Source organism: Anabrus simplex, chromosome 1, assembly GCF_040414725.1.
Source record: "Anabrus simplex isolate iqAnaSimp1 chromosome 1, ASM4041472v1, whole genome shotgun sequence".
In the NCBI taxonomy this organism is placed as follows: Eukaryota; Metazoa; Arthropoda; class Insecta; order Orthoptera; family Tettigoniidae; genus Anabrus; species Anabrus simplex.
In genome coordinates, this window is record NC_090265.1 from 897105424 (window position 1) to 897121550 (window position 16127).

Consider the following 16127-nt stretch of genomic DNA (forward strand, 5'->3'; position numbering starts at 1 on the left):
TCTCTAATTTGTCCTAGCCTTCTCCATAGGTAAACTTAATGTTAATTTGGGTCAATACGGTTCTGCAACAGCCTCCGTGCCTCAGGCGGCAGCGCGTCTGCCTTTCACCGCTGGGTTCCGTGGTTCAAATCCCGGTCACTCCATGTGAGATTTGTGCTGGACAAAGCGGAGGCGGGACAGGTTTTTCTCCGGGTACTCCGGTTTCCCCTGTCATCTTTCATTCCAGCAACACTCTCCACTATAATTTCATTTCATCTGTCAGTCATTAATCATTGCCCCAGAGGAGTGCTACAGGCTTCGGCAGCCGGCACAATTCCTATCCTCGGTTTCATTCATTCCGTCCCTGACCCGGTCACTGACTGGATAACAGGTTGTAGGTTTTCATTTTCACTGTTCTGCAAATAGCTTCCACTTGATTCATCTTATCGTACAAGCTCTTTCAGTTCTGATTTCCAACCTTATCTTCCACATATTAAAAAAAAATAGCAGTAGTTGACATAGCAGCTCCTTACAGTATTGTAATCATCATTAGTCGTTTTGCTCATGGCTGAGTGTCGAGACCTCATAACTCTGCGCTGCAGCCCTGACGAGATGCCACCATCCAGTATTTTAAATTTAAGAAATAATATAAAGGTTATGTAATATTCAAGATATAATGCAACACAGTATAGACTCTACAAAATACAGAATAACTAGTGCAGTACAGAATTAGAACATGGCAATCAAAGCACACCTTTATTGACCACACTTGACACGCTTACTAGTTTGAAGAAACTGTCGATCATTTGTTGCCTTCCTGGGACATTAATTTCTTTAATAATTAACTCACGCAGATGCCTCAAATGTTCGCAATATGCAGATATGTTTTCATCGTTGTTATCTTCAACATATTTAATGGCAATGTTTAGATGGTCTTTAATTTCACTAAATTTCGGCTTAGGATTAATAATATCACCTGCTTTATCTTAGTCATATTCATCCGTTTCAGAGCTTTCTGCATTCGTAACTCAGCTTTATACTGTAATTGCATTTATGTATTATTATTAAACGGCTGCCTGGATTAAGCGAATGGACTAATGGGGTGCGAATTAATGATTTTGTAATGTAATAAGAAGAAGAAGAAGAAGAAGAAGAAGAATTCTTTTCTTCTTTTTCGACCGCTTTTCCCGCACCTGTGGGGTCGCGGGTGCGATCTGCGTCACACACATATATATATATATATATATATATATATATATATATATATATATATATATATATATATATATATATATGTATGTATGTATGTATGTATGTATGTATGTATGTATGTATGTATGTATGTATGTATGTATGTGGATTTGACCCTGTTTTACGGCCGAATGCCCTTCCTGACGCCAGGGATGTACCGGTAATCACTACCGCATGTTTCTGTGGTGGTTGGTAGTGCGGTGTGTTGTGTGAATATGAAGAGGAGAGTGTTGGGACATACACAAACACCCAGTCGCCGAGCTAGAAGAATTAATCAGAAGCGATTAAAATCCCCTACCCGGCCGGGAATCGAACCCAGGACCCTCCGAATGAAAGGGCAGTACGCTGACCATTCAGCCAACGAGTCGGACAACAATAATAATAATAATAATAATAATAATAATAATAATAATAATAATAATAATAATAATAATAATAATAATAATAATAATGTTTAAGGAGTTCAGTGTCGGTATGCTGTGTCCAAGAACGAACTTCAAATAGCTGTGGTATTCCGTAAATTTTCGTTATTGATTGCCTCAAATCTTGTTACGACTACCATTAAATCAATCGTGGAATTGAATGTTTATCCCACTAACCTAGTTCCATGTCTTTAGATAATTATTTCGAGAATATTATTCACTCTAAAAATACATATCTCGAACATACATTGTTATGTAAGTTAAGTAGACATTAACTCGTACTGAAAGTTTGTTGTAATGACACATTATCGTTTCTTTTTGCCTACATTCTTGTGGACACTTAGTTGATAGCACTTACGTACCTTGTGGAGCTAGCTAGAGATTAAGAGAAAGCTGTGCACCGCCAACGTTCCTACAAGACGACTGAGAGGGCAATGCCAGTAAAGTGATCAAAACCATCTTATCTTAACGTGCCTTACAAACTTAGCTTTTTCACCGCATGTGTACATAGCAGCAGGGAGATAAAGTCTCTTCTCTTAATAACGACTAGCTTATGTGCCCGTGCTTCGCTACGGAATTCTACATTGTATACAGAATTGTAGGTTAGGCAGAGTACACGTTGTGAGCAAAACTGTATTAAATTGCATAGCTTATACTGTTACCCTAGAACCGCGACGGATAAATCACCAAACATCTTTTCTGATATGCAGACTGCGTTAGGGAATTTTTATTGTAATGGTAGGCCCGTTTGCCTACCATCATTAACAATCTGGTTGGGGAGTTTTCATTATAATGGCAGACACTCACTCTCCACCTGCATTTTTACATACAGACTGTCTTAGTGGTTTTCCCAACATAAATGAACATACAGTAGGTCATTACAATGATGTCAGTAGGAATGGCGCGAGTTAAACCAATGATTTCACCTGAAATAATCACATGAAAAACCACACATTTTCTCACTTTTAACAAACAACACTACGCTGCCATTCTAACAGTCCGAAGTTCCAGAGCTGGAATAACCAGGCCGCAGACAGCCGTGATACGTGAATACTCTTCGTCATTTTTCGGGAGGGGGGTCGAATAGTGAAGATTCCCAGGGCAGAAACTATGCCCTTTTACTAATGTGTTTTCTAGGAGTACCCGATGAGTCGGAAAATCTCAATTCACTACACTGGCGGCGGAAAAATCTATCTGACTTGGAGGCAAATTTTTCCTCCAAGCCAGAGCAGAAACCTCCTCTTCACTGCTAATTTTGAATAAAATGAATGTAGAATTGAATAAAAGTGAAGAGGAAGATGTTCTTTTTAAGAAACGTCTCTTTTCAGGGTTGAATTTTGAGTTACTCAGTGAAATGTGGTGCTATAATTTGGAATATGCCTAAATTGTAATTCTAGACCAGATCATACCACTACTACTACTACTACTACTACTACTACTACTACTACTACTACTACTACTACTACTTCTAAGTGAACCTTTGCCTTAAAAGTGCACACTGCTCATTCAAACCAGCATGTCAGAGTAGGGATCGAATAGCTGGAATACTATGATGAACCAGTGAGTTACGTATCAGCAGAGCGGTATCAGAAAATGTATGAACCAGAGGAATGACATGCTAAAGAAGAAAGTTTTCTAACTCCCCAGCTATTTCCCGCCAGTATTCAGTCGGGCTTTATACTCGGTACACAGCAGTAATCCCATCTATCCGAGTTGAGCGGCAGCATACGAGACAAAGAACATCACCACAAACAATGGTCAATGTAATGTTATGCTCTTTCAATATTGTAGGCCTTCACATTTAGTTTTCTTCTGACTCTGAAATACCACTCTTGTCGTGGTCGGTACGGTGAAATTGAATAAAACATAAATGGTCGGAAATTGTATTCTCTATAACTTTTGTTATGCAGTACTTTTCGATAGGACCAATAACATAGGTATTTAAAAATTAAATTCTAGGTTCCTTCCCCTAAACTACAATTTCATACAGGGCGAATAAAATTGTTTATAACTTGGTCTGTAGTTTCTTGTTCCCCCACTCTATCTACCAACTTTCATTAAATTCTGTTAACCCATTTTCTCGTGGCTCGGCGTTGATATGGACTTGGCAACAAAAATACAAATTCATGAATATATGTGTTATCAAAGATGGTACGGTAACAATGTATGACATAAATGATTGGAAATTTAATTCTATATATCTTTTGTTATGTAGTATTTATCAATAGGATCACTAATACTATAAATATGTGAGAATTCAATTTTGGGCCTTCCCCTAAACTACCATTTCACTCAGCGTGAGTAAGATTATTTATAGCCTAGATTGTAGCGGCTCATCCTCCGTCTTCACATACCAATTTTCATTAAATTCTCTTCAGCTGTTTTCTCGTGATGCGTGTACATACATACAGACAGACAGACGGGTATGATGCGCAAAGGTATCACCCAAATGTCACTATAAAATTTGTCATAAATGGAACATAATAATTACTTTTACACATATCAAGTGAAAAATCCCTGGCAAATTAAGAAATACCGTCGTTATTTGAGAAATATGAAAACATACTTAAGGCTTGTAGACAGGACTGGTTTATGTCGTACTACGCTGCTGGTGCCGTCTTTTGTTACTTTCTTCGGGTCCAGGGCTAGCACCGTGGAATGGGAGTGCTATGTCTGTAGATTCTCATTATCTTTGCCCATTCGCTGCTGCTGCCGTCTTTTGTTACTTTCTTCAGGTCCAGGGCTAGCACCGTAGAATGGGAGTGCTATGTCTGTAGATTCTCATTATCTTTGGCCAGTACAAACAGCAAAATGTAGGTCAAAAGAAAAATAGCATGATCCCTGGACCAATAAATATTTTTATTTCTGTTCGAACGAAAGTAGCTCGATCCCTGGACCAATAAATCACTAGTCCACTGAATTTTTTCTTATGTACATTGGCCATACCATTTTGTCGCCTATTAAATATTGCATATCGCGATACAATTCATGAAAAGATGTCATTGACAAGTGAATAATGAAACGAAAGCAAAGATCTTCAGTGAACACAGATATCACACACGAAATTGTTCAAAGTGTAAGACAAAAGACATACGAGTGTCACTGTGAGCGCAACACCAAATGTACTTGTAAAGTGGTAAAGTACGTATTAATATTCTCCCCAAAACATATATTTCTTAATTTGCCAGGGATTTTTCACTTGATATGTGTAAAAGTAATTATTATGTTCCATTTGTGACAAATTTTATAGTGATATTTAGGTGATACCAATGCGCACTATACCCCAGACAGACAGACAGACAGACAGACAGACAGACAGACAGACAGAAATTACGGAAAAGTAAAACGTGCATTTCCTTGTTACTATGAATATGGCCGATACAGAAATACCATTCTTTTCAAATTCTGAGCAATGTACAGACAAAACTCTTATTTTATATATATATAGATGTGCGCAAGGAATTTCTCAGGTTCTAAAACAGGGCACCGCTTCTTTCTGCTGTTTTATTACTGCGGCTTGGCGGGTTTTATTTTTAATTTACTCATTCAATTTTTAGTTGCAGGTTTGTCTATCTGTCCGTCAATATTCTACAAAGGCCCGGTTTATTCAGTCTCAGTTAAACGAATACTAACGCACTGTTTGTTAACATGGCGTTAAAAATTTAGCAGCATGTTAACATTCTTGCATTTATCCAACATTTCCTGAGAATTCTTAGCTAACACAGTGTTAACTCTTACAAGAGTCATGATCAGTGAGAATCTAAAAGCAGTGACAGAACCATGCAACTCCTGAGCGCGCTCCGATGTGCTCTTGTTTGAATACGGCTGTAAACCAATACCCATGAAGTCAACATTTGTTCGAATTTTTTGTCTTGACCGTGAATTTTCTGTTTCGCTGTAGACCAATATGAAAAAATAAAGCCGAGACGAGAATGTGTGATTCAAATTTCTCTTCTTTCGGAAATTATTTCCAAGTATATACTTATTATAGAAAGTAAGCAAACTAATGGATCCGTGCTCAAACTAAAAGTGACGCCTGGCAGAAAATTTGTAGTGAATTCAATGTGCGTACTGACGTTAACCAAAGTATGATCAAGCAACTGAAACAACTGTATGAAAATCATTTTTTCTGTTTCTAACTCTTTCTGGAAAAGGCCTATTATATTCCAAATATTCAAGATACAGATGTTCTGCATCCAATGCACCTGCCATATTTTGAGCTAACAGAGAATTTGACTGCTTGAAACTGGGCAGTTATGGTATCTGAGAGTTTAACAGATTGTTAGTCTAAACCAATGTTGATTAAATGCTAATTTGGTTAAGTTCACTGTTAAATTATTTTAACATCCAGTTAAATGTTAACTAAGGTTGAATAAACCAGGCCAAAGTTCAGTATTTAAGTTGAAGATATGAGGGACTCCAGCTACGGCTATGATTTGTCACATGAAAGGTGGAGCTGTTAATGAATTATTACTGACGTTTCTATCAATATTATAAGGAAGAATTTCCTAAGATACTAATATCCGATATTCCACGATACAGAGAGATGCAATTATGTGCCATGTGTTTAAGAATAGTAAACTAAGTGTGACATGTGTAAGTTTCCTTTTCTTTTACAGAATTCTTGATGTTAGGCCTCGCGTTGTTTTGGGATAAGGCATGTTTTCATCCGAGTGGTTATATCAGCTCTCAAAACATGCTTTTAACCGGGCGAGTTGGCCGTGCGCGTAGAGGCGCGCGGCTGTGAGCTTGCATCCGGGAGATAGTAGGTTCGAAACCCACTATCGGCAGCCCTGAAGATGGTTTTCCGTGGTTTCCCATTTTCACACCAGGCAAATGCTGGGGCTGTACCTTAATTAAGGCCACGGCCGCTTCCTTCCAACTCCTAGGCCTTTCCTATCCCATCGTCGCCATAAGACCTATCTGTGTCGGTGCGACGTAAAGCCCCTAGCAAAAAAAAAAAAAAACATGCTTTTACGGCGAAGAAAAACTCATGTTATAATTGCAAAGATCGGATCGTAGTGCAGAGTGTCTCGAATGAGAAATATGATTCTTATTTTCTTTAATTGACCGTTAACACGGAAGTATAGGTCCAAATATTAAATGTCAATCACTTACCAGATATTGAAGTAACTGATGAATATTTTCAACAAGACTTCGAAATTGAAACCCTTGTTGAAGGCCAAACTATCTCAAAGAATATCTGGCGATCAAGATTTCTAGATCTAAGACTATCAGACTCCTTTCTTGGAGAATTATGGAAGAAATAATGTGTGCAATCAAGGGTAGAACGGATATAATACAGTGAGAGCGTTTAAACTAAGAACCAAATCTGTCAACACGTGGCAACGACTGTCGCACTCAGCAATAGGAAAAACACAGATTGGCTTGTTTTCAGTTAAAATGCTGTTACTGTGCGTCAATAGAGAAAGACAATTACCGACGCCACCTAAGTTCATAATTCGTAGGAATATGTACAATCGAGCATGGATGAGGAAAGGGAGCGGTGTCAATACTGACTATGAGGAAATCCTATTTTATATACACTGGCGGAAAATGAATCCCAACACCAAGAAGACATTAGTTTAGAGGAATGAAATTTAGGCTAAGCAATTGCCTAGGTAACGTATTTATTTGAATAAAGTTTCCAAGTCACAGGTTCAAGTATGCGCGAGAAGTGGTACATTAATAACGGCTGCAGTCGCCACGATTTTGAATGCAAGCATGCAAATGTGCATGCATTATGTCGTACAAGTGCCATATGTCATTTTGTAGGATGTAGTTCCACACCTATTGCACTTGGTCAGTCAAATCAGCAACGGTTAATGCTGGTATTGGATGACTCTGGGTTTTTCGTTCCATAATGTAGCATACGTGCTCAATGGGCGAAAGGTCTGGTGATCTCGCAGGCCAAGGCACCTGGTCGACACTCTGTAGAGCACGTTAGGTGACAGCTGCAGTATGACGACGAGCGTTATCCTGTTGGTAAACACTCACTTAAACACTGCGAATGAATGGCGGCACAACCCATTCAAACACCAGTCTGACGTACAAATCCGCTGTCAAGTTTCTTGGGATAACGACGAGAGTGCTCCTCGTTCCCCAGACCATAATTTCTGGTTTAGATCCAGTGTGTCGACACTGCAGACAGCTTGGTTCAAGCGCTCACCTGGCCTCCTCCTTATCAACTTACGGCCTTCATTGGTACCAAGAGAGAAATGGATCTCTTCTGAGAACACAACGGATCTCCACTCCACCTTCCAACGAGCTCTAGCTTGATACCACTGGTCACAGATGGCAGTAATTCGTAGCTAGTGGCATGAACGCTACAGGCCGTCTGGCTCGGAGCTGTCCCTCAAGTAATCGGTTTCTTACAGTTCGCTGTCACTCTGGTGCCAACTTAAGCTATACTGGCTGCTGCAGATGTAGTACGATCCACCACAGCCATAGAGCGAACAACAGTGGTCTTCCCTCTCCGTAGTGGCCCGGACTTCTTGAGACAGTGCCTTCCCGTTATGATTGTTGCCAACGCCGATGCACTGTGCATGCATCCCTGCCAAGTCTTTCTCCAATATCACAGGAAGAACATCCACCTTCTCGTAGCCCTATTACACGGCCACGTTCAAACTCAGTAAGCTGTTGATACTGCTTTTTTTTTTCCGTCTTCTTAAAGGCATATTTGACTCTCATCTCCGTCATGTCAACACCGGACAATGACTAAACGCTTATGAAGTGTGCAGCGCGTATTTAAAACAAATTTGATTTGCAAGGTCATAGTGGCCCTACTAGCACCACTCTTCGTCGACTAGCGCGCAAATTCGAATAGGCGTCACCTTTCAGATATGCAAACACGCCTCCCGAATTTCGTTTATCTACACAGGAAGCAACTTACGATTTTATGGACAAAAGTTTCAAACCTCTAGCATGCGAATCACTCTACGTAATACTCGTAACTGATCTGAATAGTGTTTGAGAAGACAAATGATCCTTTATTATTATTATTATTATTATTATTATTATTATTATTATTATTATTATTATTATTATTATTATTATTATTATTATTATTATTATTATTATTATTATACAAATGGCTTTACGTCGCACCGACACAGATAAATCTTATGGCGACGATGGGATAGGAGAGGGATGGGAATGGAAAGGAAGCGGCCGCGGCCTTAACTACGTTACAATCCCAGCATGTGCCTGGTGTGAAAATGGGGAAACAACGGAAAATCATTTTCAGGGATGTCGACAGTGGGGTTCGAACCCACTATTTCCCGAATGAAACCTCACAGCTGCTGCGCGCCCCTAACCGCACGGCCAACTCGTTCGGTTTATTATCATTACTATTATTATTATTATTATTATTATTATTATTATTATTAAAACTTCATATGGACCTATGCAATATCCGTCTCGGCCCACAGCTTGAAAGATGTGATTAGATTCGCTTGACACATTTAGAACCGAACGATTACTGTGTAGCAATTCTTGCTGTTTCCACTAATTAATTTTGAAATATCTTCGAATATAGTAGGGTCATTAATGGTCATCATAATTATCCACAAGAATAAGACAGCTTAAAAACTATCATAAATATGTATTCGTGAGTTTCAACGTAGGCTAATTAATGGAAGATTCCAAAGCACTCAAGAAAATATGGCATCACGCGTATTCAGAGAACCAGGAAGATTCTTGTCCTCAGAACACCCATCCTTCAATCCTCCTCTTTCTTAAGAGAAAGGTACTTGTACACTGGCAATTACCTCTAGGTTTAGCGTATTCTGTGAGCGTACGTTACACATAAAGAAACGACGTCCCCCGTCACCATGGATAATATTGGATATGGAGAATATTTGCACGGCATAATCTGAAATACTTACCGTCGATGCTTTACTGATGGATGCAGAGTAACATGTCCTGTTTATATAAAATGACATTTTCGTTTCGATATTATGCTACCGGTAGTTATATGCACTTAGGCTAGATATGATTGCTGTTTGGTGGCAGAAACCTTAAGCACTGGCCATACTGGTCGTCAATAATATCCGCTGTGGTATGAGGGAAACGAATAATAGTGGATAGTCTAGATTGTTGAACATCTTTTCACCAAATTTCACCAATCTAGAAGTAGTCACCCCTGATCTGCATTTAGGGCAGTCACCCAGGTGGCAGATAGCCTATCGGTTGTTTATCCAGTCTTAAATAATTTCAAATCTTTTAGAAATTTTTCGAACAGTATTTGACTTACAGTAGATACACAGTAAGTAAACTCAGTTACCGGGCGAGCTCGCATCCGGGAGATAGTGGGTTCGAACCCCATTTGTGTAATTTTTATTATTTGTGGTCACACGTGATCAATTAAGTTCATTTTCCCAAGTGATTTGAAATCATTTTAAAAAAGATTAGGGAATCTGCCAATTGAGTTAAAGCACTAAATGCAGATCGGTGGTCATTGACTTGATAGAATCACCGAGACGCTTGTTTTATCACATATCCGGTTATAACATGGTGTTTGTTCTTGAAGTTATTTGGTCCTGTTACGTTCGATCATAGCGTCACTGGCGTAGAATTCGGCGCGCTTCCTTAGAAGTTTTTTCTGAAGTGCTTGGTATAGGACAGTAGATGGCAACGGTAGATTGAGTCGTAGATCTGCAATGAAAAAGGTTTCTCCGGCCAGAACTTCTAGTCTGGAGAGTGCCGATTTACCTACTCCTAGGGCTTTCTTGAGGAATCTTGCGTTAACTTCCTCTATCTTCTCCTGGTCACTAATTGTCGGGTTATCCCGGATTATTTCGACTCCGTATGTGACAATTGGAGTTATTGCGGCCTTTGAATAATCTCATCGCTGTGTTAAGCGATAGCTTAGGTAGGTTCTTGATGTTTGCATTACAGTTATATCAGATGACAATGTTAACAGAGCTGCACGGCAAAGTTACTGTATATTAAGGACCCCTCGTGTTTAGTGTTTCCAGTTTATTGTCAGCTATCCTATGAAGACTATATTAAGATGCTATACACTAGAAGTACACTGACATGTTTCATGTTTGCTTTTGTTTCATTTTTACAATCTGCTTTACGTCACACCGACACAGATAGGTCTTATGACGACGATAGGATAGGAGTGGGAAGGAAGCGGATGTGGCCTTAATTGAAGTGCAGCCCCACCATCTGCCTGGTGTGAAAATGGAAAACCACGGAAAACCATCTCCGGGGCTGCCGACAGTGGGGTTCGAACCCACTATCTCCCGAATTAAAGCTCACAGCTGTGCGACCCTAACTACACGGCCAACTTTCTAGGTCTGTCATGTTTCTGTACTATGTAAATAATATAAATGTTTCATCCAATATATAAGATGTTTTTATTGATATCCATATTTCTGTGTTGGTGAATCTTTATCGCAATTGCTTATTGACATTTTCTATAAGGATGGGCAAAGTACAGAAAGATGAAAATGATGGAAGTAAGATTCCTCTCTGTACATTCTGAAGAAACCAAGAGAATAAATTATGTTTGAATATACAGTAGTAAAGTAACATATTGCAAATTCCAAATAAAATGCCATAATAAACAATTAGCAATTATTTAAACATAAAACTAGATACAACATTTTAAGTAGGAAAAAACTCGAAGTGTTATTCATGTGGCTAGAGGTAGATAGTTGCTTGACCCTGCAGTCACTGAAGAAGGGAAGACACTCGTAGAATGGAAGACAATGGTAAATGTTGGCCATTGCTGGAAGAAAAAACAACCCAAAGGATGTAACAAAAAATGTTTCTCTTACATCAAATTCAAATATCCGTACATGTAATTAATGTAAAGTATGTAGGATGTTACAGTAAGCCTTCGCGTTCAAATTTAAGCAACAGCTTTTGAAACTGCTCTCTGAATAGCGTCCCTGAGAAAGCTTGCTTCATTGGATTTTCCCCTTCAGAATTTAATAACGACGCTATAGTGAGTTTGCTGAAATCTGGTATGACATCATCATCGGCTAGCACATTACAGAATATGGTACAAGCTATGATGACACCATAGAACGCCTTGTCCTTGATCTCATTTCTGATCATCTGTAAAGGAACTACCTTGTCCTCGAGATCCAAGAGTATGAGGCTACTTACAAGAGACGTGTAGTATTCTTCTATCAACTTGTCCTCGTACTTCAACCTAACTTCTTCCTGCGGGCTTGTGTTCATGAAGTAAATTATATCTATAGCCGGAGAGCAATATCTGCTGATCTGAAAATCGACCAGTCGTACTTCTTGGATGTCCTTCGTGCCACTGTGATATTTGAACATGATGTTAGTAATCCAGAAATCTCCATGGTTCAACACATTGAATGCACTATTTTCAGGTTTGAATAACTCTATCATTCTATGAACTCCAACATTAGACATATTACATATCTTCTTCGCAAATCTTTCATATCCTGGCCAAGTCTTTATTTCACGAGCTAAGGTTTTCAGTGTAGGCTCTAGCATGTATTTTGCAATGTCTCTTTTTTGTTCAATGAACAGGCGCTCTTTGTATCTTCGTACATCATCAGGCTTGTTCTCATGGAGGGCAATTGATGCAGCGTGAAACTTTCCGAGCAATTCCATAACTTTTAAACAGTGAGGTAGATCGAGTTGTGATTGCCTGGGAACACTAACAAACCCCTGAGAGGCCAAATCTTCTAATATCAAAGTACCTACTCGTGTAGTGTGAAAGGATCGGGCAGAAAATATTGGACATTGGAGGCTCTTGGATGTTGATAAGCTCTCTGCTAGTTGTGTAGCTCTGTGGAATATGCGTTCCATATCCGGGAGTGTCTTCTGGTACATAGTGCGTTCTTTGTCGAAGGCGTCCAACTCTGAGCACAACATCTGTACCACTTCTCCTACTGGATAACACTTGACTATTAGACTTCGAGTAAAGCTTCGACGTCCCATGGAGAATTCTACCAGCACCCGGTAAAGACAGCTCAAGTAGTTCTGACCACGAGGCACAGCAGGCTTCGCTTCTCGTCCTGTCACCGTGACATTGTCTCCAGAGTACGACAACACTTCCTCCAGGAACCGATTATTTAACCAGCTGGGTGTGGTGAACTCTTGCTCAGCCATCTAGAATTTTAAAATTGCAATAATCATCATCTCAGTACAGACAAACGATACACTTTAAAGTACAATAAATCTTTCTTTTGTTAGAGCCTGAATCAAAGAGATATATCCTTATATCCCAACCCATTGCCTTTAGTATATCACCAGAAATATTATAAATTCCATGCCTGTCTTATCAACCATCTGGTACTTCCCAATCACTTACTACAATCTCTTTCCTTTCCTCGTCGTTTCCCACATAGCTGATTATTTTACAGCGTGTAACCGTGATGATGTTACAAACTTTCGGGAGGATGGATCCATTTCAGATAAGGAACCGTAGTCCGGGAACGTTCGACTCAAAAGTTATTAATAAGAATCTCGCTGACTGCAACGCTGTTCAAACGACACCGGGGATATTCGAAGGGGTACGACCGAACTTCGTGCGACGATGCCATGCCTGCATTGACGCAGGGGGCGGTGGGGGCATTTCGAACATTTGTTGCAAATGGAGCAGCTTATGAAACTAGTGCAGGTAAACAGACTTAAATGAGTAGAATTTTGCTTAACTTTTGACTCGATCTTTTCCGGACTACGGATCTCAAATTGATCCATCTACCCTGAAAGTCTGTAACATCATCACGGATACATCCTGTATCACCGTCAGGGCCACCCTATCCACGTCTGTAAACCGCAAAAGCATGTGCTTTTCTAGATTTCACCTTTTGTATCTTATTGTAAATGTCTTTGTCATCGTACGTAAATTTCAGGGTAATCAACGTCTCTAGCTGAACATTATCCTTGTAACAAACAATCTTTACCTACTGCTGACTACTTCTGCCGGCTGTAAATCCTCCCCATATACATTTCCCTTGTCTATTAATGATCTCTGGAATGTCCTTCCTGGAACCTGTTTCTGCCTTGAAGTACCCTTCCATTTTTCCCTAACATTTGCATGACTGCCAATTATACTTGCCATCATGTTATCCTTAGAGGACTTCTTCGCTAGATTTAACTTTCTAGCAAGTTCCTTCAGTTTCTCCTTACTTCCACAACACAGGCGTAGTCAGGTGTGACCATTGAATGTTTACAAACATAAAATAAACAGAAACTGGCAATAAACAATAAATTAAATAAACATTCAGAGACATAATTGTAGAACCAAGAGATCTCTGTAATTCACTTGTATCAGTGTTCTTGAAATGACAAGTCATGCAAGCACCTTCATTTTGTAACTAAAACACACACACACACACAATCGGCCGATCCTGGCTACGCTACCGTTCCACAACCTGTTCTAACTCTATTGCTCTCCAGTCTGCACCTCTATTTTTGATGCCTTGTTTTTATTTTGCACTCACATTTCATTTATCCAGACAACATCAACATCTGTAAAAGAAGACATCAAGTATCGGGAATAGCTTAGGCTTCTTCGACCGGCGTCACGGTGATAATAGAGCTTGCTGAATTTGATGGCACTGTAAGTGGTGAGAAATACTATAGTTCTCCACGCGGTTCAGGTCATCTACTCGTGTAGCTCTAAGCTGCATTCGAGAACCCCACCGCCGTCAGCTGCCCAGAAAATGGTTTTCAGTTTTTGCACTAGACAAATGTTGGAGCTGTAGCTTAATTAAGGTCATGGCCGCTACCTTCCTAATCCTAGCCATTTCCTGTTTTACTGTAACCTAAACCCTATTTTTTAAGTACGTCGCACCGACACAGATAGGTTTTATGGCGATGATAGGACAGGAAAAGGCTAGGAGTAAGAAGGAAGCGGCCGTGGTCTTAATTAACCCGTGAGGGGTCGCGTCCGATCGTTTCAACCATTTCTGTTTATTTCGATCAATCCTTCCGCGAACACTGTTTATTATACTTCCTACCCCTCAGTACCTTTCAATGGACTCGTCCACACTTCTGTCACACCACTGTTATCCCTCTCCACACCTTCAGCAAGTGACAAGCTGGCTATCCGGTCGTTTGGTTCGCATGCGAGTCCTCATATTACCCGTCTCCGTCCTATTCAAGCATACGCGACTCATGATGTAGATTTATTTATAATGCAGTAAGTGCGCTGTTATCATTCATTGTTGAGTAGAGGGAGAAGGATCATTGTCTAGATGTGTGATAAATTAAACTGAACATCATTTTAAATATTTCCATAAACAGTACTTGAATATTTATTGTCAATTTCGTCAGCAAAGGGCAATCTCATTATTATAATTAGTATGTTAAAAATTGTGTGTGTGTTTAAATAGTATTAGCTTATATTATTGTAACAATAAATAGCATATTAAGTAAGCGTTTGGTGTTTTACTGATTTCCGGTCGAAACGACCGTACGCAACTCCTGACGTTACACTCGGTACGCGACCCCTCGCGGGTTAAGGTATACCCCAGCATTTGCTGTTGTGAAAATGAGAAACCACGGAAAACCACTTTCTCCCGAATGCAAGCTCACAGCCGCGCGCCTCTAACCAAATGGCCAACTCGCTCGGTAAGAGTATTTATGTATTGGAGACAAGGCGTAAGAAAAGTTATGAATTGCCAGGCTGAGTGGCTCAGATAAGTTATGAAGAGATATAAGATTAAATAAAATATATAAGAGGTGACGAGAATCTAATTGTAATGGGAGACTGGAATGCAATGGTAATAAGACAGTTGGAAAATTCGGATTGGGACAAAGGAATGAAAGAGGAAGCTGGCTGGTTGAATTAAGCATCGGTTATAATTTAGTTCTTGCTAACTCTTGGTTCAAACACCACAAACGACGGCTGTATACATGGGCGAGACCTGGAGACACTGGAAGGTATCAAATTAATAGACTTTATTATGATTAGGGAGAGATTCAGAAACCAGGTGTTGAATTGCAAGACTATCCCAGGAGAAGACGTGGACTCTGACAACAACCTGTTGGTCATGAAATGCCATCTGAAGATGAAAAAAGGAAGGAACTCAAGGAGATAGGATATAAACAAATTGAAAGAGTGTGAAGAATTGTTTTAAGTAACTTTTAGCACAAGAACTAAATGAAAAGGCCGAAGGAAACACAGTAGAGGAAGAATGGATAGTTGTGAAGAATGAATCTGTAAAGCTGCTGAAGAAAAGTTAGGAAGAAAGGAAAGATCAACTAAGTAAGAATCAATGAATAACTCAGGATATACTAGACCTAAAAGACGAACGACGTAAGTACAAGAATGAAACAATTTAGGTCAGGAAAGAATACAGGCGAATAAAGTAGGTAGAGAGTGCAGGACAGGTAAGTAAGACGTGCAAGGATGTTGAAGGTTGTATGGTCCTAGGAAATGCAGATGCTGCATATAGGAAAAGCAAAGAAACCTTTGGAGTAAGGAAAACTAGGTGTATGAATATTAAGATTTCAGATGGAAAACCACTTACA

General features: G+C 39.6%; 2 protein-coding genes across 3 annotated transcripts in view; both read right to left on the reverse strand.

Annotated features, from left to right (window-relative positions):
• The window catches only part of LOC136874601 (uncharacterized), a 34175-nt gene extending 32094 nt beyond the window's left edge, over nt 1-2081 (reverse strand). The window contains exon 1 of the mRNA XM_067148237.2: nt 2015-2081. The gene's annotated coding sequence lies outside the window, so the exon portion shown is untranslated. The remainder of the gene's footprint in view (nt 1-2014) is intronic.
• Nucleotides 2082-11001: 8920 nt separating this feature from the next.
• LOC136857723 (uncharacterized) overlaps nt 11002-16127 on the reverse strand; it is a 135437-nt gene continuing 130311 nt past the window's right edge. The window contains exon 2 of one of the 2 annotated variants that reach the window (XM_067148247.2): nt 11002-12755. In XM_067148247.2, the coding sequence (XP_067004348.2) occupies nt 11490-12755 (1266 nt within the window). In that variant the 3' untranslated portion in view covers nt 11002-11489. The remainder of the gene's footprint in view (nt 12756-16127) is intronic. The other variant, XM_068225288.1, reaches the window with a different exon arrangement.